This window comes from Hyperolius riggenbachi, chromosome 12, assembly GCF_040937935.1.
Source record: "Hyperolius riggenbachi isolate aHypRig1 chromosome 12, aHypRig1.pri, whole genome shotgun sequence".
NCBI lineage: Eukaryota > Metazoa > Chordata > Amphibia > Anura > Hyperoliidae > Hyperolius > Hyperolius riggenbachi.
The window spans coordinates 125,465,374-125,491,719 of record NC_090657.1 but is presented as its reverse complement, the minus strand read 5'-3'; the positions used below and the strand labels follow the sequence as shown (position 1 = coordinate 125,491,719).

At 47.9% G+C, this 26,346-nt stretch overlaps 1 protein-coding gene across 3 annotated transcripts in view; it reads left to right on the top strand.

Moving 5' to 3' along the window:
* The first annotated feature begins 2,118 nt into the window (after positions 1 to 2,118).
* Positions 2,119 to 26,346, top strand: part of MXRA7 (matrix remodeling associated 7) — a 316,448-nt gene continuing 292,220 nt past the window's right edge. For all 3 annotated transcript variants that reach the window (XM_068261997.1, XM_068261995.1, XM_068261996.1), the window contains exon 1: positions 2,119 to 2,539. In XM_068261997.1, coding sequence (XP_068118098.1) covers positions 2,198 to 2,539 — 342 coding nt within the window. In that variant the 5' untranslated portion in view covers positions 2,119 to 2,197. The remainder of the gene's footprint in view (positions 2,540 to 26,346) is intronic.

Genomic DNA, 26,346 nt, shown 5'->3' with positions numbered 1-26,346 from the left:
AAGACTAAGTCAGTCCCCACACACAGCATCTCTGCCTGCATGCCGTGTGACTACCTGCCCCATGACAGTTGGTCCCCACACAGCATCTCTGCCTGCAGGCCGCTTGACTGCCTTCTCCGCTACCACCAACAGGGTCCAGGACTCTAGGCGGATATCTGAATTTTTAAGGCCGCTGCTAGCAGCAGCCGCTATAATAATTTTTCTGGTGCGTGTACATGCCTGCCTAATTTTTCTGGCTGCACTGCAGCTGCAACAACAAAACAAAAGGCATGTACATGTGTCAATTTCCCTTCGTCATCGTTACCTTGCCGCGGTGAAGGGGCTTGCGTATCATAATGAAGCAATGACCGTCTAGGGGGTGGGGGGGAGGGGGCACACCCAAGATAATTAGGTCGTGGTTTATTGTGGACAGACCAAATTCAATCAGCTGGACAGACACTGTTCTGTCATTGAGCTACCTCAGCTGGCGACCATATGGGCTGGAAAGCCACCATCACCTGCACTCTCGTCATGGAGCGCACCAGTCCAGCACGGCCGTCACTACACAAACAGCTGTGTGCGGTGCGTTACAGAGTGAATTTGGTCTGTCAGTGTGAAGCAGTACACTAATTACACTACCTGATTGATGTATACACATGCAAGATGTTTTAAAGCACTTTAGGCCAACAATTTAGGATGCAGTGTGATTTCTGCCCTTAAAACGCTGCTGTGCGTCAAATCCAGATTTTTCCCCGGGACTTTTGGCATGTATCCCACTCCGTCATCCAAAAACTCAGATGTTAGACCCCTTGAAATATCTTTTCCATCACTTTTGTGGCCAGCATAAATGTTTCTAGTTCGCCTCCACATTGAAGTCTATTGCGGTTCGAAAAGTTCGTGCGAACCGAACTTTTTGCGCGTTTCGGTTCGCGAACGCGTTCAAGGTTCGCGAACCGAAAATGGGAGGTTCGAGCTATCTCTATTTAACAGACAGTCCCTTCACCCACTGCTGGAATGCAGTGCGCAGGCTACGGGCAATGTCCAAGTAGCTGTCATTAGGACCTCATTGCACTATTGCACTGTCCTGAAATGTTTACTATACACCTCTGGCGTGTGATGGTATCGTTTAGCTTTTTTTATTCGCCTCAAAGTCCTCTTCTTCCTCCTGTGTAAGACTCACAAATACCTCCAGGGCCTGTCCTCTCAGCCCTGGTGTGAGATACCTTGCCCACTGCTCTCTGGGTCACAGGTTTTCTCGCCTGGAGTGACAATATGACTAGAGGCCCCCCTGCCTGGTAAGGAGCCAATGAAACTGGCTCCTTACTGACAGGAAGGCTCAGGAGCTTGGAAAACCAGTGGTGTAGATTCTACACCGCATCAGAGATGCACAGCCACAAGTGTGGTGTAGACGGTCCACGGTCCTGAGCCAGTTAATAATGCAATATAAATGTGTCACTGATTTTACCTCTGTGGTAAAATACAAGCTTGTCAGCAGCCTGTTTATACATTTGCAGAGGGACAATAATGGGTATACAGAAGCAAAGAGCATTATTCAAACTGGGATTATCACACACAAGCTTGTTTACTGTACTATCCGTATTAGTTCAGTGTAAGGGCCTGTTTCCACTACATGCAGATTGGATGGACTCCAATGAATGCCTATGGGCCTGTTTCCACTAAACGCGATTTTTCGGATGCAGATATTCCCATAAGCATTCATTGGAGTCAGTTTTTCTGCATCCATTCTGCTTCCAATCTGCGTGTAGTGGAAACAGGCCCTTATAACAGCTGTGAAGGTTTAATGCTTACATATATAAAAGATACAAACCAAAAAAATAAGAATTGAGGTATCTTTTGTTATTGTTAAGAGCCCACTTTCTCATTTGAAAACCTTGTAATCACACTTAAATATAGCAATTATGTAGCACACTTACATAAAGTAATTCTAATTAGCATTTCTAAATTTGTGTGTGTACTTTTAAGTAAAAGTAATGATGTGAATTTGAATGTGATGCAGAGATGTGTGCAGGCCGGAGGGGTTAGTAGCATATTGCACTCTGTCTGGGTAGGCGGGGAACTGGAGAGAGATGGATTCTTGTGGAAGAGGCAGGGCCAAGCCAGTGACAGCTGTGTTGTGGAAGGTAGCTAGTAGGAGAGAGGATCAGTCTGCCTAGCTTCTGCCAGAGGAAAGAACAAAAGCTTTCTCATCCCAAACAGCATGGAGCTAGAAGGAGACTTCACATATGCAATCCCGCTCATCTTCACAGTCCTGGCTGTTATCCTAGCCACAATTTGGGTGAAGCTGCTTTCTGTAGGAGAAAAGCAACCAGCCAATACCTCACAACAAGAGCAAGAAGAAGTGACAAAGCCAGTGGAAGAAGAAGAAAAGACAAGCAAAGAGGATCATGTGAAAGATGAAGTGGCAGCAAGGACAGAGACTGGGACATTCCCCATAGAAGAAGTTGGGACAGCTGAAGAGTTGCCTGACACAAAAGAAAGTGGAAATAGAGAGGAGAGAACACCATCCAGCCAATCTAGTCGTGAAGAGGAGGAGGGTAAAGTAAGATCTAACAGATATAACATTATCCTGTTCTGTGTTTGTTTGTTGTTTGTTTGATCCTAAAGTAATAACTGTTCCATCAGTATTATTAGTCAAATCATTACAGTGCATGATACTTAGTGTAACAATCTATGTCCTGAGTCCAAGAGCTTACATTTCTCCTTGGCGTACAGCACCTGGATCTTAAGAGAAGTCCAAGTAAGACTTTTCAAGTAGCTTTTCAGTTTGGCAGAGTGATTGGTGTTAATTCCTTTTGGCCTTTTTTTTTTTTTTATAGATTTTAATACCGCTAAGTTAATTGCAACACACACACACACACACACACACACACACACACACACACACACACACACACACACACACACACACACACACACACACACACACACACACGCCCCCTGGTTTTGGTATTTTTGTCTCAAACCCAGGAGCTCATTTCCTTGAGCACATTCCTGCCCTGTAACCCATTCTTGTCTCCGAGGCTGAGAGGCATGCCTAGCTTCTCAGACTGTTTTTACTAATAAGTTCAAATCAGAGCCAAATGGAAATCCTGCAGCATCCAGTCACAAGTTATTTCAATTATCTTATAGCAGTTGACTGTCTGTAAATACTTGTGCAAGTGTAGGGGCATACATCTTAATATGTAAACTGCATCTTGGGGCTTGTAGAACCACTAGTTTTACATTACCGAGGTGTAACGATTGGTGTCAGCAACCAGAGATAATCTGATTATTGGTGATCTGCAGTATCACCAACAATGCAGATATATACCCGATTATTAATGATCTGCAGAATCACCAATAATGCAAGTATGACTAACCTCTGGACACCTGATAACGTGTAAGTGTTTGGTGCAACAGTGAGCTGTCTCCCGTGGGGCGGGAGACACCGATAACAAAAGAGCACGGACCACCTGAGGAGCAGGTGGCCCTAGGGAGAGCAGGGACTATCTCCTGGGAAAGGGGATAGAGATAACTTGCTATCCAGTGATTCTCTGAAATACTGGGAATTAGACTTTACTGCAGACAAAGGACTCCAAAGGGATGGAGCCCCTGGCTGGACTGCAGAGGCCTCTCTGAGCAACAGGAGGTCTCTGCAGCTACCTGACACTTAGCAGGGTCATGTCACAGGTAGTACAGACAGACTGACACTCAAGGGGATAGTGACAGCCAGAAGGGTCATTCAGGCCGGGTCGGCAACACACGAGCAGATAAGGTACAAAGACAGAAGGCTGATTCGGTAACCAGGTACAGGCAGGGTTTGGCAACAGGTAGGCAGATATGCAAAGGTACCGAATCAGAAGACAAGAGAGAGGTCTAGAGAGCAAAGGGTCATAACATATAAGCAAAGGCCTAGTCTAGAGTGTGAGGTCCGTGGTCTCAACACCAAGGAACTGGTCTAAAGTATAACACAGCAATGACACAGTATCCCTAGGCTTGGGTGTGAGGTCCTTGGTCACAACACCCTGGAACTGGTCTAAAGAATAACACAGCAATGACACAGTATCCCTAAGCTTGGGTGTGAGGTCCTTGGTCACAACACCCTGGAACTGGTCTAAAGTATAACACATCAATGACACAGTATCCCTAAGCTTGGGTGTGTGGTCCTTGGTCACAACACCCTGGAACTGGTCTAAAGTATAACACAGTAATGACACAAGAGTAATCTGGCTCAGTGTGAATTCCCAGGTCCACCTGGTTCTAACACACTGTGGGATCTGACTATGGTCTGAGTGCTAACACGTATGTATTCGCAACGGCAGACAACTTGAGACTGAGCGGCGAGATCTATATATAGTGCAGCGCTCCTCAGCGCCATCCAGCGCCACTCAGCCAATGACAGTCCGCTCTGGGATCAGCTGACCAACCTGATCAGCTGACCCCTCTCCTCCTGGTATAAAGGTCCTGCCTCCCAGCACGCGCGCGCGTAGCTCTCCATCTGTGTGCACTAGAAGGCTCAGATAAACCAGACGCATGCTGCCGTGCGGAAACTGCTGGTCTGAACGCGGAGACAGCCGGCCCGCTGCCAGACCGCGCGGCGGCATCTCCGCAATCCTTTACAGTAACCCCCCCCCCCGAGGAGTGGACTCTGGACACTTCCCATCAGGCTTCCCAGGATGTGAGTCATGAAACTCCTTCTTTAATTCTTCCGCATGCATGCGACAATCTGACACCCAAGTTCTTTCCTCCACACCATATCCCTTCCAATGAACCAGATACTGCACGGAATTCTGCACTAAGCGGGAGTCCAAAATCTTTTCAAACTCATATTCAGGTTGGTCATCAACCAACACGGGGGGGGGGGGGGAATCCACGTGCACTGCCGGCTTTAGCAGAGACACATGAAATTATATCACACCTCGCATGCTGGCTGGGAGATCAATTGCATAAGTGACTCTATTAATCTTTTTGGTCACTGGAAAAGGTCCTATGAATCTAGGACCCAGTTTGGGTGACAATTGTTTCAGAGCCAAATGCCGAGTGGACACCCACACCAAGTCCCCTGGTGAGAATTTCCACTCTCCGGACCGCCTTTTGTCTGCCTGCTTTTTCTGGGTCTGGAAGGCTTTCCCCAAGTTTCTTTTAACAATTCCCCAAATCTCCTTCAAAGCCCTCTGCCAATCCTCCAGGGCCGGGAATGGTGTAGATGCCACTGGCAATGGGGCAAACTTGGGTGACCTTCCCAACACTACCTGGAATGGAGAAAACCCTGAGGAAGAACTCTTCAGGTTGTTGTGCGCAAGTCCAATCCCAGTCGGATTGCGCATCTGCTACATAACGTCTAAGAAATTGTTTCAGGGCCTGGTTAACTCTCTCGGTCTGGCCATTGGTCTGTGGGTGGTAGCCTGATGAGAATGCAAGGTCCATGTCCAGCTGATGGCAAAAAGCTCTCCAAAACTTAGATACAAATTGGACTCCCCGATCTGACACTACATTCTCCGGAATGTCATGCAGCCGGAAAATGTGCTGGATGAAGAGATCAGCCAATTCCTGGGCCGAGGGGAGTCCTTTCAAGGGAACAAAATGAGCCATCTTACTGAATCTGTCTACTACCACCCAAATGACCATCTTGCCCTCAGACCTGGGGAGTTCTCCCACAAAATCCATGGACAGGTGAGTCCATGGTTCACTCGGGACTGGCTAAGGTTGTAAGGTACCAACAGGAGCCTGACGAGAAGGTTTACTCCTAGCACACACTGCACACTCTCTTACAAACTCCTTACAGTCTGTTGCTAATGTAGGCCACCAAGCACATCTGGCCAGCAAATCCTGTGTTCTGGTGGCCCCAGGATGACCAGCATTCTTGTGAGAATGGAACAGCTGTAACAGTTGTAGACGGAAAGGCAGTGGCACAAACATAACCCTGTCAGGCTTCCCTTCTGGAACATCCTGCTGGTAAGGGCTCAGCATGGCTGTCCAATCTTTCCAGGTTTCTGTGGCTGCCAAAACCACCTTCTGAGGTAGAATGGTTTCAGGGGCTGAGTGCTGTACCGTCTCGGGCTCGAAACACCTGGACAAGGCGTCGGCCTTGACGTTTTTACTACCAGGGGTGTACGTAATTACAAATCTGAATCTCGAGAAGAACAAAGACCACCGGGCCTGACGGGGGCTAAGTCTCTTGGCACCCTCTATATACTCCAAATTTTTGTGATCTGTATAAACTGTGATAGTGTGTTCTGCTCCTTCTAGCCATTGTCGTCATTCCTCAAATGCTAACTTGATGGCTAAAAGCTCCCAGTTGCCTATATCATAGTTTTTCTCTGTGGGTGAAAACCTACGAGAGAAGTAGGTGCATGGGTGAAGTTTACCTTGTAACCCTGAACGCTGAGACAATACAGCCCTCACCCCCACCTCTGAAGCATCCCCCTCCACGATGAAGGGGAAGGTGACATCCACATGTCTCAATATGGGTGCAGAACAGAACAGTTTTTTTCAGTGTGGAAAAAGCAGTATGTGCCTCTGCTGTCCAGTGGTAAGTATCAGCCCCCTTTTTGGTGAGACTTGTGAGGGGCGAGACCACAGTAGAGTACCCCTTTATAAACCTCCTGTAGTAGTTGGCAAAGCCCAAAAATCTTTGGAGCGCCTTCAATCCCACAGGCCGAGGCCACTCCAAGACAGCAGAAACCTTACCAGGATCCATTGAAAGGCCAGACGTAGAGATAATGTACCCCAGGAAGGCAACAGAGGTCACTTCGAAAAGACATTTCTCAAGCTTAGCGTAAAGCAGATTTTGTCTTAATTTTCTTAGGACAAATTTGACATGCTTTCGGTGTTCCGAGAGATTAGACGAAAAGATCAAAATATCGTCCAGATGCACTAGGACAAACTTCCCCAACACCTCCCTGAACACCTCATTAATCAACTCCTGGAAGACGTCCGGGGCGTTACACAACCCGAAGGGCATCACCAGATACTCGTAGTGCCCGTCGGGTGGGTTGAAGGCTGTCTTCCATTCGTCACCATCCCTGATATGAACCAGGTTGTACGCACCTCTTAAATCTAATTTTGAGAAAATCTTGGCATTAGTAACCTGCGTGAACAAATCGTCAATCAAGGGCAGAGGATAACGATTTTTCACTGTAATCTTGTTTAAACCTCGGTAATCAATGCAAGGACGAAAGCCTCCATCTTTTTTTTTTACAAAAAAGAATCCTGCCCCTGCTGGTGAACGAGAGGGACGGATGAAACCTTTAGCCAAATTTTTTTTTATATACTCCTGCATTGCCAATTTCTCAGGCCCAGATAATAATAATAATGGCAGTATTTGTATAGTGCCTTTCTCCTGTCAGACTCAAAGCACTTGCGAGGCAGCCACTAGAGCGCACTCAGTAGGCAGTAGCAGTGTTAGGGAGTCTTGCCCAATGAACTCCTTACTGAATTACTGGCTTACTGAACAGGCAGAGCCGAGATTCGAACCCAGGTCTCCCATGTCAGAGGCAGAGCCCTTAACCAATACACCATCCAGATAGATTATAGAGGTGACCTCTGGGAGGCATACAACCAGATCTTAAATCGATGGGACAGTCGAAAGTACGGTGGGGGGGAAGTTTATCAGCTGACTTGGGACAAAAGACGTCTGCAAATTCTGCGTATTGGCTTGGCACACCTTTAACCTGGATCTTGGTGTTACCCACGGTTACTTTCGCTAAACAGTGATGATAACAATGGGTAGACCAGCTCGTTAGCTGACCTGAAACCCAGTCTATCTGAGGTGAGTGATGTGTGTATATATATATATATATATATATGTGTATATATATGTTATATATATATATATATATATATATATATATATATATATATATATATATATATATATATATATATATATATATATATATGTGTGTGTGTGTGTGTGTGTATATATGTATATATATATATATATGTGTGTGTGTGTGTGTGTGTGTGTATATATGTATATATATATATATATATGTGTATATATGTATATATATATATATATATATATTTATATATGTATGTATATATATATATATATATATATATATATATATTTATATATGTATATATATATATATATATTTATATATATATATATATATATATATATATATATATATATATATATATATATATATATATATATATATATATATATATATATATATATATATGTATGTATGTATGTATGTATGTATGTATGTATGTATGTATGTATGTATGTATGTATGTATGTATGTATGTATGTATGTATGTATGTATGTATATATATATATATATATATATATATATATATATATATATATATATATATATATATGTATGTATATATATATATATATATATATATATATATATATATATATATATATATATATATATATATATATATATATATATGTGTGTGTGTGTGTGTATGTATATGTGTGTGTGTGTATATGTGGATCCCTCCACTGGCTTCCTATCCAGTGTGTGTGTGTATAGCGTGAGAGGGGGGCCCAAATCTGCCACTTTGCTTAGGGCCCCATTTGGCCTTAATCCGGCTCTGGTTGAAATAATATTCTAATATTCATATGGTCTGATCTTCAACACGTTTTCCAAACCCCATACAGTGTGTATACCATACACTGAATTTACATAACCCACTGAGGTTGTGAGTGCGTCCTTCCAAGGCGTACTAACGTGGGATATCTTTTTCTCAACACCTGTAAGACTGTGTAGGAAGTTGCATGTTCTTACTGTTTTCCCCTCACACCGGGAATCTCTCTCTCCTCTTCCTTTCTCTATTCCTCCTCTTTTCTTCCCTCCTTTGTTACTTTCTTTCTGTCCCAACTGTATTCCCCTCCTTGTGGGGAAAGAGTCTACATTTTGATAATATGGCCTCGGAATCAATAAGAAATACTAGTCGTGATGTGCCGTTTACTTTGAAGGAAACGGAACTAGATCCAGAGGGTGGTTTTCTCTTTGTTAAGGGGAAAATTACTGACAAAGAGGTTACTCTGGCTAATATTTATGTTCCCAACGGCAACAGCCTTCATTTTTAGTTGCTGTAGTGACTAAATTGGCAAATTTCACTAAAGGCATACTCATCCTGGGCGGGGATTTTAATGTCCCTTTGAATCCTCTTCAGGATTGCTCCAATGGCTCCTCGGTGCTTTCTTATAGAGCTCTTCATTACATTAGAATTACATTACAGAATCTGTCCCTTATGGACCCCTGGAGAATTTCCCACCCACTTGAAAAGGATTATACTCACTTCTCCTCTATCCACAACAAATACTCAAGGATTGATTATTTCTTTGTAACTCGGGGATTTGCCCTGTGTCAGAGAGTCCTCAATAGGTTCTAGAACTATCTCAGACCATGCTCCAGTATTCCTCTCCCTTACGACTCCTGTTAGATCACCTAACACTTGGTCATGGACAGTGTTCTCTCCAGAATTTTTTTCAGCTGGGTGGCATGAAAAAGTAGCCGGGTGGAGAAGTAAGGGACCTTTTCCACTAGGAAGCGTGATCGCAATCGCGCTGCAATCACGCTGCCTACAATTCCCACTACCTGTGATTGCAGAGTATAGCTGCTGGTAAAAGAGCACGATCGCATGACAGTTGTATTAGTGCACAGTAATACCAGGAGTACTCCTTAAATGATAGCCCTTGGTGGCTGGGGCTATCACTAGACAGAGCGTGGTCGTACAAGTGAGGTCAGTAACGGGTCGGTCAGCAGCAGTACAGAATAGTCAGGCAAAATCATAGTCTAAAAACAGGCCGAGGTCAGCAGCAGATCAGATGGGCAAATGTACAGAATCAGGAGGCTAAATCACAGTCAAAGTTCAGGCTAGAGTCAGCAGCAGATCAGATTGGCAAAGGTACAGAATCGGAAGGCAGAGAATAGTCAAGAGTTCAGGTAAAGTTCATACACAATAATAATATTACAGTAATGATAATAATAATAATCCTAAACTAAGTGTGAATCCCCGGGGTCCTGCCGGATCAAACACACACGGATCTGACTAAGGTCTGAGAGTGTTCACTGCCAGGGCTGTATTTAGGGTTTGGGCTCCCCTAGGCACCCCAAACCTATGGCGCCCCCCCCCCTCCCCTCCCAGGAGGATGAAAAAAAAATGGGCGTGGCCACAGAATGCAGTGGGCGTGTCCATAACATACAGTGGGTGTGACCAATTAAAATTTCAGTGCAGCCCAAAGTCGGTGGGGCCGTGTTTTCTCCCCGGGTATGAGTAAACTGACCCTAAAAAAGCAACTAGGAAATGTTTCCCCCCCCCCCCGCCCAAAAAAAAACCACACAGCCAGTGTTCTCTCGCACAAAATAGTGGTAGGTATTAGATTGTGAGCTCCCCTAGGAAAAGTCAGTAACATGACTGTTCTCTGCAAAGTGCTGCAGAAGATGCCAGTGCTATATAAATGCATAAGAATATGGTAGGGCATTAGACTATGGCAGGATTAGATTGTAAGCTCCTCAGAGGATAGTCAGTGACATGACTAAGTACTCTGTGAAGTACTGCTGAAGATGGCAGTACAATATAGTACAATACTGTGGCAGCATGGTGGCATAATGGTTAGCGCTCTCGCCTTGCAGCGCTGGGTTCCCGGTTCAAATCCCAGCCAGGTCAACATCTGCAAGGAGTTTATATGTTCTCCCTGTGTCTGCATGGGTTTCCTTAAGACACTCTGGTTTCCTCCCACATCCCAAAAACATACAGATAAGTTAATTGGTTTCCCCCTACAAATTGACCCTAGACTACGATACATACACTACACAATATAGACATATGACTATGGTAGGGATTAGATTGTGAGCCCCTCTGAGGGACAGCTAGTGACAAGGCAAAATACTCTGTACAGCGCTGCGGAAGATGTTGGCGCTATATAAATAATTAGTATAAGTACAGTATAAAGTAGCCAGGTCTATAGGTGTCCCCAGTTTAGGTAGTAGTCAGGGGCGTAACTAGAAATCACTGGGCCCCCTTGCGAAAATTTGGATGGGGCCCCCCCCATAGGTGCCAAATAATCATAATGGGGCAGTGTTTTACCATAAAATAATCGCAATGCGGGCAGAATTTCACCATAAAATAATCGCAATGTGGGCAGAATTTCACCATCAAATAATCGCAATGCGGGCAGAATTTCACCATCAAATAATCGCAATGCGGGCAGAATTTCACCATCAAATAATCGCAATGCGGGCAGAATTTCACCATCAAATAGAGATGGGCCGAACCTCCGATTTTAGGTTCGCGAACCCTGTTCGCGAACTTCCGCGAAAGGTTCGGTTCGCGAACAAGTTCGCGAACCGCAATAGACTTCAATGGGGAGGCGAAAAATGATAGAAAACATGTTTCAAAAGCTCTAATACCTGGAGCCACACCTAATTGAGTGAAATACACATCACTGCTGAAGGACCCACCCACCCACCTCCTCCTCCTCCTCCTCCTCCTCCTCCTCCAAGCAAGGTCCTTTATACCATTTGCCTACCTACACTAATTAGTTATGGGACAGCTGCTACACACTCTGCTAGGGAGATTTTAATTGGTCTCCCTCCTCCCACCACCCTGTCAACCTATTCCCTCCTCCCTCCTACCGGAGGGAGGAGGGTCTCTTCTGGCAGGGAATTATACTATTTTAAAAGCCAGTATACATCATACCATAGCTGGGAATCGAACCCAGATCTCACTGTGCAGTGGACACGTCACCCTAAGCACTGTACCACTACAGTAGTAAGTGAAGCTAGCCTAAAATGTACCATTAATGCTCAATGCAATAGAACCATTAGGTTGCTTAAAGGAGAACTGTAGTGAGAGGTATATGGAGGCTGCCATATTGATTTCCTTTTAAGCTATACCAGTTGCCTGGCAGCCCTGCTGATCTATTTGGCTGCAGTAATAATAATAATAATCCAAACATTTGTATAGCGCTTTTCTCCTGTCAGACTCAAAGCGCTCAAGAGCTGCAGCCACAGGGACACGCTCAAGAGGCCACCCTGCAGTGTTAGGGAGTCTTGCTTTGAACTCCTTACTGAATAGGTACTTGACCTAGCCAGGATTTGAACCCTGGTCTCCCATGTCAAAGGCAGAACCCTTAACCAGTACACTTTCCAGCCACTGTCGTGTGAATCCCACCACAAACAAGCATGCAGCTAATCTTGTCAGATCTTACAAAAATGTCAAACACCAGATCTGCTGCATGCTTGTTCAGGGTCTAGGGCTAAAAGTATTGGAGGCAGAGGATCTGCAGGATAGCCAGGTAACTGGTATTGCTTAAAAGGAAATCAATATGGAAGCCTCCATATACCTTTCACTACAGTTTCACATGCAGCTTGTTTTCAGGCCAGCAATTTCAGGCCAGCAATTTCAGGCCAGCAATTTCAGGCCAGCAATTTCAGGCCAGCTTCAGTTGGTATAGTGGATAGTGTGCTTGTCCACCATACAGTGAGACCCAGGTTCAAATCCCAGCCAATGTGAGTTGGCTTTTATGCTACAAATCCTTAGGGAACCTAAACGGAGAAGGATATGGATTTTTCCTTTTAAAATAATACCAGTTGCCTGAATCGCCTGCAGATCCTGTGTCTCTAATACTTTTAGCCACAGCCCCTGAACAAGCATGCAGATCAGGTGCTCTGACTGAAGTCAGACTGGATTAGCTGCATGCTTGTTTCAGGGTGTGATTCAGCCACTATTGCAGTCACAAAGATCAGCTGGACTGCCAGGCAACTGGTATTGTTTACAGGAAACAGCCATATCACTCTCAGTTAAGGTTCCCTTTAAAGGAGAACTGTAGTGAAAGGTATATGGAGGCTACCATATTGATTTCCTTTTAAGCAATACCAGTTACCTGGCTATCCTGCAGATCCTCTGCCTCCAATACTTTTAGCCCTAGACCCTGAACAAGCATGCAGCAGATCTGGTGTTTGACATTTTTGTAAGATCTGACAAGATTAGCTGCATGCTTGTTTGTGGTGGGATTCACACGACAGTGGCTGGATAGTGTACTGGTTAAGGGTTCTGCCTTTTGACATGGGAGACCAGGGTTCAAATCCTGGCTAGGTCAAGTACCTATTCAGTAAGGAGTTCAAAGCAAGACTCCCTAACACTGCAGGGTGGCCTCTTGAGCATGTCCCTGTGGCTGCAGCTCTTGAGCGCTTTGAGTCTGACAGGAGAAAAGCGCTATACAAATGTTTGGATTATTATTATTATTACTGCAGCCAAATAGATCAGCAGGGCTGCCAGGCAACTGGTATAGCTTAAAAGGAAATCAATATGGCAGCCTCCATATACCTCTCACTACAGTTCTCCTTTAAGCAACCTAATGGTTCTATTGCATTGAGCATTAATGGTACATTTTAGGCTAGCTTCACTTACTACTGTAGTGGTACAGTGCTTAGGGTGACGTGTCCACTGCACAGTGAGATCTGGGTTCGATTCCCAGCTATGGTATGATGTATACTGGCTTTTAAAATAGTATAATTCCCTGCCAGAAGAGACCCTCCTCCCTCCGGTAGGAGGGAGGAGGGAGGTGGGAGACCAATTAAAATCTCCCTAGCAGAGTGTGTAGCAGCTGTCCCATAACTAATTAGTGTAGGCAGACAACTGAGTCAAATGGTATAAAGGACCTAGCTTGAAGGGAGGGTGGGCGGGTTCTATAGCATTAAAAGCAGTGTGTTTGACAATAACATGTCTGCTGACAGTGAAATGGAGGGTAAAAATTTTGCTTTATAGAGCGAACCAGGCGAAGCGAACTTCCGCAAACGTTCGCCTGCGACACCCGCACGCGAACCACCGAAGTTCGCACGAACCCCGTTCGCCGGCGAACCGTTCGGCCCAACTCTACCATCAAATAATCGCAATGCGGGCAGAATTTCACCATCAAATAATCGCAATGTGGGCAGAATTTCACCATCAAATAATCGCAATGTGGGCAGAATTTCACCATCAAATAATTGCAATGTGGGCAGAATTTCACCATCAAATAATCGCAATGTGGGCATCATTTCACCATAAAATAATCGCAATGTGGGCATCATATCACCATAAAATAATCGCAATGTGGGCATCATATCACCATAAAATAATCGCAATGTGGGCATCATATCACCATAAAATAGTTGCAATGTGGGCATCATATCACCATAAAATAATTGCAATGTGGGCAGCATTTCAGCAGAAAATAATCGCAATGTGGGCATCATATCACCATAAAATAATCGCAATGTGGGCAGCATTTCAGCAGAAAATAATAGTTCCCATTTTTTTTTTACCTTAGTGAGGCTCAGCCAGCCTCAGGACAGTTCCCCGGGAGCAGCAGTCTTGCTCTCTCCATCCCACACTGCTTCCTCCTAGTACTGGGGTCAGAGAAACTCCAAGGGGATGCTGTGGGGTGGGTGGGTGGATGGGTGAGAAACCCCAAGGGGATGCTGTGGGGTGGGTGGGTATCTGCAATGGGCTGCTGTGGGGTGGGTGGGTATCTGCAATGGGCTACTGTGGGGTGGGTGGGTATCTGCAATGGGCTACTGTGGGGTGGGTGGGTATCTCCAAGGGGGGGCTGCTGCTGTGGGGTTGTGGGAGAATATCTCCAAGGGGGGGCTGCTGCTACTGTGGGGTGGGTGAGAGGGAAGGTATCCGCAAGGGGGTTGCAGCTGCTACTGTGGGGTGGGTGAGAGGGAAGTTATCCGCAAGGGGGTTGCAGCTGCTACTGTGGGGTGGGTGAGAGGGAAGGTATCTCCTGGGGGGGCTGCTGCTGTGGAGTGGTGGGAGAATATCTCCAAGGGGGGGCTGCTGCTGCTACTGTGGGGTGGGTGAGAGGGAAGGTATCCGCAAGGGGGTTGCAGCTGCTACTGTGGGGTAGGTGAGAGGGAAGGTATCTCCAGGGGGGGCTTCTGCTGTGGGGTGGTGGGAGAATATCTCCAAGGGGGGGGGGCTGCTGCTGCTACTGTGGGGTGGGTGTGTGTTAAGGTATCTCCGGGGGGGGCTGCTGCTGTGGGGTGGTGGGAGAATATCTCCAAGGGGGGGGGGCTGCTGCTGCTACTGTGGGGTGGGTGAGAGGGAAGGTATCTCCAGGGGGGGGCTGCTGCTGTGGGGTGGTGGGAGAATATCTCCAAGGGGGGGCTGCTGCTGCTGCTACTGTGGGGGTGGGAGGGAAGGTATCTCCAGGGGGGGGGGCTGTGGGATGGGTGGGAGGGAAGGTATCCCCAAGGGGGTTGCAGCTGCTACTGTGGGGTGGGTGAGAGGGAAGGTATCTCCAGGGGGGGGGGCTGCTGCTGTGGGGTGGTGGGAGAATATCTCCAAGGGGGGGCTGCTGCTGTGCTGCTACTGTGGGGGGTGGGGGGGGAGGTATCTCCAGGGGGGAGGCTGCTGCTACTGTGGGATGGGTGGGAGGGAAGGGGGGGGGCTGCTACTGTGGGGTGGGTTGGTGGGAGGGAAGGTATCTCCAGGGGGGGGCTGCTATGATGCACAAGGAGGGTCCCCCTCCTGTCACCCTGATCCTCCATGGCGCTGCTGCTGCATTACAAACAGCTTCATACTCACTTTCCCTGGCTCTGGGCTCCGTTAGATGTTAAGGCTGTGGTTTCTCATCCACAGCACAGCACAGCGCTATGGAGGGGCATGGTGACAGGAGGGGGGGCCCAAGGAGAACAAAAAATAAGTCGTCCCCCCTCTGGTCCTGCTCCCGTTCGTGGTGCCCTGCCCCCACCGCAAATTGAGCCTTCAGAGAGGAGAGCCGTTCCCCACTGCTATTCAGAGAGTCTCAGGCTGCTCGCTCTGGCTGCTCCCATGAGTCGACTCATGAATCAAAGATTGCTGCCCTAGATTCTAGGGCAGCAATCTTTGATTCATGAGTCGACTCATGAGTCACAGGAGTAGCCAGAGCGAGCAGCCTGCTAGACTCTCTGGCAGAGAATCGTCTCTAGCTGGATGGGAAGTCCGGCTCACTAAAGAGCCGCAACTAAGAGTCTAGAGCCACATGGGGCCAGGGGATGACGTGCTGGGCTATCCCAATACAGAAGCAGGCGGGGGGCGAGTTCCCCTCCTTGTGGTTGTGCTCTCTGCCCTCAAACCCCCCCCAACCCCCCCCCCCCCCCCCCCCCATCCTCCCTCAGCAGGCAACTTTTTTTTTCCTTAACACAAATTTGTAAAAGAAAAAATAAATATTAAAAAAAAAATACATAGCCAACAGGTGGGCGCCCCCCCCGAGGGGCCGGCCATGGCACCGGCCCACGGGTGCCTCTTATCCAGTGATTCTTCTGAAATACTGGGAATTAGACTTTACTGCAGCCAAAGGACTCCAAAGGGATGGAGCCCCTGGCTGGACTGCAGAGGCCTCTCTGAGCAACAGGAGGTCTCTTCAGCTACCTGACACTTAGCACGGTCATGTCACAGGTAGTACAGACAGACTGACACTCAAGGGGAGAGTGACAGCCAGAAGGGTCATTCAGGCTGGGTCAGCAACACACAAGCAGATAAGGTACAAAGACAGAAGGCTGATTCGGTAACCAGGTACAGGCAGGGTTTGGCAATAGGTAGGCAGATATGCAAAGGTACCGAATCAGAAGACAAGAGAGAGGTCTAGAGAGCAAAGGGTCATAACATATAAGCAAAGGCCTAGTCTATAGTGTGAGGTCCGTGGTCTAAACACCCAGGAACTGATCTAAAGTATAACACAGCAATGACAAAGTATGCCTAGGCTTGGGTGTCAGGTCCTTGGTCACAACACCCTGGAACTGGTCTAAAGTATAACACAGCAATGACACAGTATCCCTAAGCTTGGGTGTGAGGTCCTTGGTCACAACACCCTGGAACTGGTCTAAAGTATAACACAGCAATGACACAGTATCCCTAAGCTTGGGTGTGAGGTCCTTGGTCACAACACCCTGGAACTGGTCTAAAGTTTAACACAGTAATGACACAAGAGTAATCTGGCTCAGTGTGAATTCCCAGGTCCACCTGGTTCTAACACACTGTGGGATCTGACTATGGTCTGAGTGCTAACACATATGTATTCGCAACGGCAGACAACTTGAGACTGAGCGGCGAGATCTATATATAGTGCAGCGCTCCTCAGCGCCATCCAGCGCCACTCAGCCAATGACAGTCCGCTCTGGGATCAGCTGACCAACCTGATCAGCTGACCCCTTTCCTCCTGGTATAAAGGTCCTGCCTCCCAGCACGCGCGCGCGTAGCTCCCCATCTGTGTGCACTAGAAGGCTCAGATAAACCAGACGCATGCTGCCGTGCGGAAACTGCTGGTCTGAACGCGGAGACAGCCGGCCCGCTGCCAGACCGCGCGGCGGCATCTCCGCAATCCTTTACAGTAACCCCCCCCCCCCGAGGAGTGTGTGAGTGCTAACAAGGCAAAGGCAGACAACTTGAGACTGAGCGGCGAGATCTATATATAGTGCAGCGCTCCTCAGCGCCACCCAGCGCCACCCAGCGCCACTCAGCCAATGACAGTCCGCTCTGGGATCAGCTGACCAACCTGATCAGCTGATCCCTCTCCTCTTGGCATAAAGGTCCTGCCTCCCAGCGCGCGCGCAGCTCTCCATCTGTGTCCACTAGAAGGCTCAGACAAACCAGATGCATGCTGCTGTGCGGGAACCGCTGGTCTGAACGCAGAGACAGCCGGCCCGCTGCCAGACCGCGTGGCGGCATCTCCGCAATCCTTTACACGAGGCAGTTCTTTTGAGAACACCTTGGTTATCTGTCAAATTCGTTGTGCCATAATGTCATTAGGTGGTCCACTGTGCAGGGCCGGTTCTAGGTGAAATGGGGCACTGGGGCAAAAAACAAACAAACCCAAAGGGCCCCCTAGATAATAAAATGATGGGGGGAGACAGAAACTTGAAGTGTAAACTGAAACAAAAAGGGTCTCGGGTACTATACTTATCTGGGGTTTCCTTAAGCCCCCTTGAGGCCGCTAGTCCCTTGTCGTCTCCACAGGTGGCTCCTGTCTCCTGCAATTCGGCCCGAAAGCCTGACCAAGTCGCGCTTCATCGTGTATACTTATATGCACGATGAAGCGTGACTCGGCCAAGTGCGGGGGACAGGAGCCACTGAGGAAGATGACAAGGGACGAGGGGCCTCAAGGGGGCTTAAGGAAGCCCAACTTACAAACACGCAATATAAATATTCTGTGTTTTGTCTAAGTAGGCACTGCTGTGTTGTTGCAACCAGGACGATATTATAACCTGTAAAGACCCACGCTGTACATAATCGGTATAATGTTTATAAAGCGGATACAACCCCCCTTAAAAAACATTATTGGAAGGGTTTGTTAAAGGAGTTTAGTGAGTTTGGGCCAGTGAGATGTATAGGGCCTGGTAATAATTTGTATATCCTTTTTTATGAAACAATATTGTTTCTATGTAAACTATCAATTTCTTATTGGTGCCCACAAAACTTATTGAAAGGGATGCTCAGATACCCCTTTTCAAAATCCGAATTGATCCGGATCCGGATACCCAGATATCCGGATCGGATACCCGGATCCGAACGTTCTGATATCTGCGTACATGCGGATATCCGAACGCATTATCCGGGCTATCTGGGCAGATTTGGATATTTGGATAGAAAAACCAGAAGTGGCCTATAAATAGCTTCCAAAACGTTTTTTGAGGTAAATGATGCATGTAGCATTATGTTTTTTTTAAAGGGAAACACTAATTTATTATGTGGGGAGTTAAAAATACAAAAAAAATGGCTGTAAATTAACATAAGGAGTAGGTTCCAGACAGCGGTCGTGCAGCCCACATGTGTCCAAAGTTCAACCGCACATCTGGGACATGACAGTTTTCAGCTCAGACACCTCCAAAAAAATTACACCGCAATTGTGTTGGTACCACGGCACAGTAAAACATTAGGAGGGGTTCCAGGAAGCGGTCGTACTGCCGCAGTTGGGGCCTCCCCACAACTCGGACAGCACAGACACCTCCAAAAAAATTACACAGTAATTGTGTTTACATAGTTCACCATGGCACCTAGTGTGTTGGTACCACGGCTGTAAAAATTTTTTGAACCAGGCTTATGACTCAAGACGGAGCCTGGAGGTTGTGGTGGTAAAGGGTGGTAAGGCAGGCATAGTGATTTCCAGCCACTTCATTTCCCCCTCTTGCCAACAACAGGGGCCAGGAATTCACCAACCACCCAAGCCTAGTTTATTTTGAGAAACGTCAGTCTGTCTACAGACTGGGTGGACAGACGAGAGCGATTCTCGGTGACCACGCCACCGGCCGCACTGAAGCACCTTTCGGACAGCACGCTGGAAGGGGGGCAAGCAAGGACTTCCAGGGCGTACTGCGTCAACTCACTCCAAATATCCAGGTGCTTGACACAGTAATCCAAGGGGTCCACAGGGGTGTCGCTGTCAAGCCCGCTGTAGGACCCCATGTAGTCTGCCACCATCCGGGTCAGGCACTGGTTCTGGTTTTGATAGCCACATGCTGCTGCAGGCACCTCCTCAGTCGACAGCTGTACCGGCGTGGTGTACAGCGCCTTTGTTAGAGACAGCAGGTTTGATGGGCGCCTGCTGCTGATGGACGCAGGCTCTGCTGTGCTGGCTGGACTGTGACATCAGGGGGAGGGGAAGTCTGGGGGACGGCTTCCTCCAATCGCCGAACCAGGGACCGCTGCAAGTCCATCATTCGGCGCACAGGGTCTCCTGCTGCAGGCAGGAACTGATGCAGCTTCCCCTTCAGCCGTGGGTCCAGCATCAGAGTGATCCTCCTCTCCCACTTCCAGCAGAGCATAGAGGGCCTTGTCCAACATGCACACCATGGTCACCCACTCACACAGCGACGCACGGTCCCGGCTGACCATGTTGGTGGCCTCCAGGAAGGATGCCAGCACCAAGCACACCAGCTGCATTTTTTTCCCACTCTGCATTCAGGATGATGTCCAGGAGGTGGGTGGTGCCGGTCCCGAACATGGTGGCGTCCGTGGTGGCTCTTGCCAGGTATCGGCTGACAGCCTGCCACTGTTCAACCAGACGCTCTAACATGGCCAGGGTGGAGTTCCATCGTATTGCAACATCATTAATGAGCGGTGCCGTGGGTGGTTCAGCTCCAGCTGCACGGCTTCCAGGGCCGCTGAGGCACTGCCCGAGCAGCGGAAATAACCCACCGTTTTCCGAGCCGCTTTCAAAAGTGGGTCCATCCCCTGGTAGGTGCTCAGAAATTTCTGCACCACCAGGTTCAGGACGTGGGCCAGACGGGATGTGGGTGAGGTCTCCCCAGTGGATGGCAGCAACCAGGTTGGCCCCATTGTTGGACACCACCTCTCCGACTCTGAGGCCTCTGGGGGTCAGCCAACTCCTCTCCTGCTCTTGGAGTTTGTCCAGGACGTGGTCTGCCGTCAGTCTGTGCTTCCCCAGGCTGACCATATCCAGCAGACAGGGGCAGAGAGCGAAAAGAGAAGGAGACCAGAGAAAGGAAGGGGAAGAGGAGTGAAGCACACACTCAAACTCCAATATGCTTCACCCAATTAATTCCTCAGTCAAAACGGGGGCAAAAATGCTCCATAGTGCACAGCATCATTAAGACCTCTGCCCTGTGTAGCATTCCATTCAAAAATCCATCACAGCTCCATCTGGAGCAACTGTCTGTCAATGTCCCCTCCTCTTACATGGGCATGGACTCTATCCAGGCCCACAAACCTTACATACTCCTCACTACCCTTATGAATCAGATTTACATGTCGAGATATGGGCGACTTGAAGTTGCACCCTCTGATGTCCGCAGTATGTTCTTTTATTCGTTCCTTGAATTCACGGTATGTTTTGCCTATGTAGAAACATCCACATCTACACATTAGCAAATATACTACAGCTTTGGTGTTACAGTTGGCAAAATGCCGTAACTTCCACACTCATCCATTAGGGAGTGCAACCTCGGGACCCACCATCAAAAATCTACAATAAGTGCAGCCGCCGCAGCTGTAGGTACCACCACAGTACAGTGAATGGACCTAGAGCAGCGGTCAAAATGGCTATTTGTCATCAAGTCCTTTAAAGGATACCCGAACTGAAATGTGACATGATGAGATAGACATGTGTATGTACAGTGCGTAGCACACAAATAACTATGCTGTTCCTTTTTTCTTTCTCTTCCTGAAAGAGTTAAATATCAGGTATGTAAGTGGCTGACTCAGTCCTGACTCAGACAGGAAGTGACTACAGTGTGACCCTCACTGATAAGAAATTCCCATGTTTTACCTCTTTCTTGCTCTCAGAAGCCATTTTCTGCTAGGAAAGTGTTTTATAGTTGGAATATCTTATCAGTGAGGGTCACACTGTAGTCACTTCCTGTCTGAGTCAGGACTGAGTCAGCCACTTGCATACCTTATATTTAACTCTTTCAGACAGAGAAATAAAAAAAGGAACACAGCATAGTTATTTGTGCTAGGCACTGTACATACACATGTCTATCTCATTATGTCTAATTTTAGTTCGGGTATCCTTTAATGTTCTAGCTCGTCTATATGTTATCTGTGGTATTAAACCTTTAACCGTTATATCACTACAAAGTACGTGCCAATGTCTCTGTAGGATATTGTAAATATTTGTTTCCTGGTCATTGTACCAAGTACCGAGGCGAACCTCCTCATTTGAGCCGGCAGTCTGTTGTTCCAAAACACCTCTCACACTTTTTTTGTTGTTTCTATTCATATTTAATAAATTAGAGCGTGGAGTATTTTTGGCTCTTTTGTACGCTTTTTTGAGCCACTTGTCCTTATAGCCCCTTTCCTGAAACCGGGCTTGTAATAATTTAGCCTCTCTTTCAAAGTCCTTCTCTTTAGTCCTTCCCTCAACATGGCCGCCTCTTTATATATAGGGGGGGCTGGCCAGAGTTCCCCTCTGTGATTGGTTGCTAGGGCTTCTGCTGGGAGCCCTCTGATTGGCTCAATGGCGTCATCTCCTTAGTTACAGTAGTCGGGTTCGGATATCCGCCGGATATCCGCAGATATCCGGGTATGCGACCAAATATCCGCGGATTGCTATCCAGATTTGCACAGAAATCCGGAATCCGAAAGCTGAAAAAAGTTCAGATATCCAGGTTATTATTATTATTATTTAGTATTTATATAGCGCCGACATATTACGCAGCGCTGTACAGTGTATATACATATATATCTTGTCACTAACTGTCCCTCAAAGGAGCTCACAATCTAATCCCTACCATTGCCATATGTCTATATTATGTAGTGTAAGTACTGTAGTCTAGGGCCAATTTTTAGGGGAGCCAATTAACTTATCTGTATGTTTTTGGAATGTGGGAGGAAACCGGAGTGCCCGGAGGAAACCCACGCAGACACGGAGAAAACATACAAACGCTTTGCAGATAGTGCCCTGGCTGGGATTCGAACCAGGGACCCAGCGCTGCAAGGCGAGAGAGCTAACCACTACGCCACCGTGCTGCCCAAGGTTACCTGGATATCTGGAATCCGGATGAGCATCCCTGCTTATTGATATAGTTTATGATCTTCCTGTTCATGAGATTGGGGTAAGGAGACAAAAAGTGCCTTGTCTGGGGCACCAGATGGCTAGAAACAGCCCTGCTTTTACCTATCACTCCTTTGGTATGTGCACCACTAGTTGAGAATCACTGTACTACAGTATATTATAGTACACCTGAATTGAGAGCGATATGGAGGCTCCCATATTTATTTCCTTTTAAACAATACCAGTTGCTTGGAAGTCCTGCTGATTACTTTGGCTGCAGTAGGGTCTGAATCACACACCTGGAACCAAGCATGTGGCTAATCCAGTCAAACTTCAGTCAGAAACACCTGATCTGCATGCTTGTTCAGAGTCTATGGCTAAAAGTGGTGGCCATACACTTATAGATTTTCAGCAGATTCGACCATCAGATAGATTTCTGTCAGATGCCTGTCAAGTCGAATCTGATAGGAATCTATCTGAACAGATTTCCAATAGATTTCAGAATAAAATCTATTGGAAATCTATTGGAATCTATTTATCGATCTAAATGCACCAATTGACCATTAGATCCAATGCAACTTTATAGGCCATTGATTTGCTGACAGCAGCAGATCGACCTAGATTTTCCATCCAGTCAGATAGATCAAATCAATCGAAATCGATCAAAAATGTCTGATCCATCGATTCGATAGAATTGATCAATCGATGAATGGCTGAAATTGACCTGTGTATGGGCCCCTTTAGAGACAGAGGTTTAGCAAGACAGTTAGGACATCTGCATTGTTTACAAAGACATAAATATGTCTGCTTCCATATCCCTCTCAGTTCAGGTGTACTTTAACCCCCCTGGCGGTTTGCAAAAAATCCGCCAGGGGGCAGCAAATCTTTTTTTTTTATTTATTTTTTTTTTTTTTCATGTAGCGAGACAAAGTCTCGCTACATGATAGCCGCTGCTCAGTGGCATCCCCCCAGCCCCTCTGATCGCCTCCGGCGATCGGAGATCAGGAGATCCCGTTCAAAGAACGGGATCTCCTGGAGGGCTTCCCCCGTCGCCATGGCGACGGGCGGGATGACGTCATCGACGTCGTGACGTCAGAGGGGACTCCGATCTGCCCCATAGCGCTGCCTGGCACTGATTGGCCAGGCAGCGCACAGGGTCTGGGGGGGGGGCGGCCGCGGCGAGAGGAATTGCGGCGGATCGGCGGGTAGCGGCGGCGATCAGATGCTACACGCAGCTAGCAAAGTGCTAGCTGCGTGTAGCAAAAAAAAAAAATTATGCAAATCGGCCCAGCGGGGCCTGAGCGGTGCCTCCCGGCGGCATAGCCCGTGCTCAGCACGGGCTTACCGCCAGGGAGGTTAAGCTATAAAGCAAGTATAAAGTGTTGAGTCAGCCACTAATCAACATTTAATAACCCACCCTCCTTGAAAAGTCTGAGAGATTAGAGGCAGACAAATCCACAAAGAGTGGGCGGAGGTGCCTATCTAATTAATAGGCTACAAAGCCACATGCCACTCTGGGTCATGGAGGTGACACATCTGCTCCCTGGGATCTGTTTGCATAGTGCAGATGTTTTGACAACATATAGGAACAGGAATCGTTTATTTCGCCAAGCATGACTGGGTCATGCCCGGGATTGGGTTTGGCACAGTACATTTGGCTCAGAAGGGAGGAACAGAAAAAAATTTACACTTACACCTGTCAGTAGCAGACGGTTACAGTTGCAATTACACATGTCAGTAGCAGACGTTTACATTTGCTTTCCATTTGTATTTACATTGTACATTACATTTGCGTTAACAGTTTGCATACTAGGGCAGTAGTTGGCTCTGTCCGTGACAGTTCTATATTGCATGGGGGTGCCCTGGTGGGGAGTATGTTGAGGGAGTTCAGGAGGCTGACGGCTGAGGGAAAGAAGGAATTACTATGCCTAGCCGTCTTTGTGGAGATGGCCCGAAGCCTTCGTCCCAGTGGCATCGGACTAAAGTAGCAGTGGCCCGGGTGAGAGGGGTCGTTAGCGATCTTCAGGGCCCTCGATCTCAGTCTTTTGTTGTGTAGGAGGGCAAGTGAGGGGAGAGGTCTCCCAATGATGACGCCCTGATGACCCTCTGAAGTGAGTGCCTGTCGCTGGCGGTTGCGCCAGCGTACCAGACCAGAATGGATGAGCAAAGGATCGACTCAATGGTAGCGGAGTAGAAGTTGGTCAGAATTTCTTGAGTCATGCCAAACTTCCTCAGCTGGCGGAGGAAGTACAGTCTCTGCTGGGCTTTTCTCTGTATCGCGGTGATGTTGGGCCTCCAGGTGAGGTCACTGGAGATTGTGGTTCCCAGGAGGCGAGCGCAGGGTAATCTTGCCACCTCCGTACCATCGATGTGAATTGGGGGTGGGGTGGAAGCGGACCTTCTGAAGTCGACAATTAGCTCGACGGTTTTTGCAGTGTTTAGCACCAGCCTGTTCTCCTTGCACCAGAGGGAGATTCTCTCCACCTGCTGACAGTATTCCTGGATATTGTTCTTGGTGACAAGTCCAATGATAGTAGTATCATCGGCGAACTTGATGACCTTAACTGAGTCTGCCCTGGATCTGCATTTGTTTGTGTAAAGGGAGAACAGCAGTGGAGACAGGACACATCCTTGGGGTGCACCTGTGTTTGTGGTCATACTTCGTGATTTGATGTCCCCCAGCCTGACGACTTGGGTCCTGTTGGTGAGAAAGTCTGTGATCCAGAGTCGTAGGCTTGGGTGCACTCCCAGTGCAGCTAGTTCTTCCTGCAGAATGCGTGGGCAGATGGTGTTGAACGCCGAGCTGAAGTCCAGGAGTAGGATTCTTGCGTACGTGTCTGGTCTATCCAGGTGGTCATAGATAGATTCAAGGCAGATGTTTACTGCGTCGTCAGTGGACCTGTTTGCCCTATACGCGAACTGATAGGGATCCAGAAGGGGCAAGGTGGAGAGTTTGAGGTTGGATAGAACTGCTCGCTCCAAGGTTTTCATTATGACGGACGTGAGGGCCACTGGTCTGAAGTTGTTAAGCTCGGAAACTCCCTGTTTCTTAGGGACCGGGATGATGGTCGACCTCTTGAAGCAGGCGGGGACCTTTCCTTCCCTTAGTGACTTGGTGAAAACGGAGGAGAGGATGGGAGCAAGCTGCCTGGCGCAAGTTTTCAGGCAGGCTGGAGTCACACCGTCAGGGCCAGGGGCTTTCCTGATGTTTAGTGTTGACAGGAGTTGCAGGACATCAGCCTCTCCCACCGCTGGGGAGGGGAGTGGGCTCGTGATGTACTCCTCGGTGCGTGGAGGGGGAGTGAGAGGTTCCAGGTGCTCCCCCAATTCTTCCTGTCTCTCAAACCTGCAGTAGAACTTTCCGAGTTCTTCTGCTAGTTCTGGGCTGGGTGGTGCGTGTTGGGGGGGGGGTTTGTAGTTGGTGGCAGTCCTGAGCCCCCTCCATACAGCCCGTGAGTCGTTTGAGCGCAGGTTTTGCTCCATCCTCTCAGCATATTCCCCTTTGGCGGCCCTCAGTTCCCGATTAAGGTCGTTCCTCGCCCTCCTGTAGTCAACCAGGTTGCCGGACCTGTGTGCGACTTCCTTCTGCCTCCGGAGTTGCCGTAGCTTGTTGGTGAACCACGGCTTGTTGTTCGGGTAGACCTTGAAGGATTTACTTGGTATGCAGGAGTCCTCATAGAAGCCAATGTATGAGGCAACGTTGTCAGCCCACACATCCAGGTTTGGCGCTTCCAGGGTCTCCCAGTCAGTGCAGTCGAAACATGCCTGGAGTTTAAGCTTGGCCTCATCCGTCCATACTTTGACGGTCTTGAGGGTCGGTTTTGCCGATTCTAGGCGTCTCCTGTAGGTGGGGATAAGATGGACTAGGCAGTGATCGGAGGAGCCCAGAGCCGCCTCTGGGACAGCC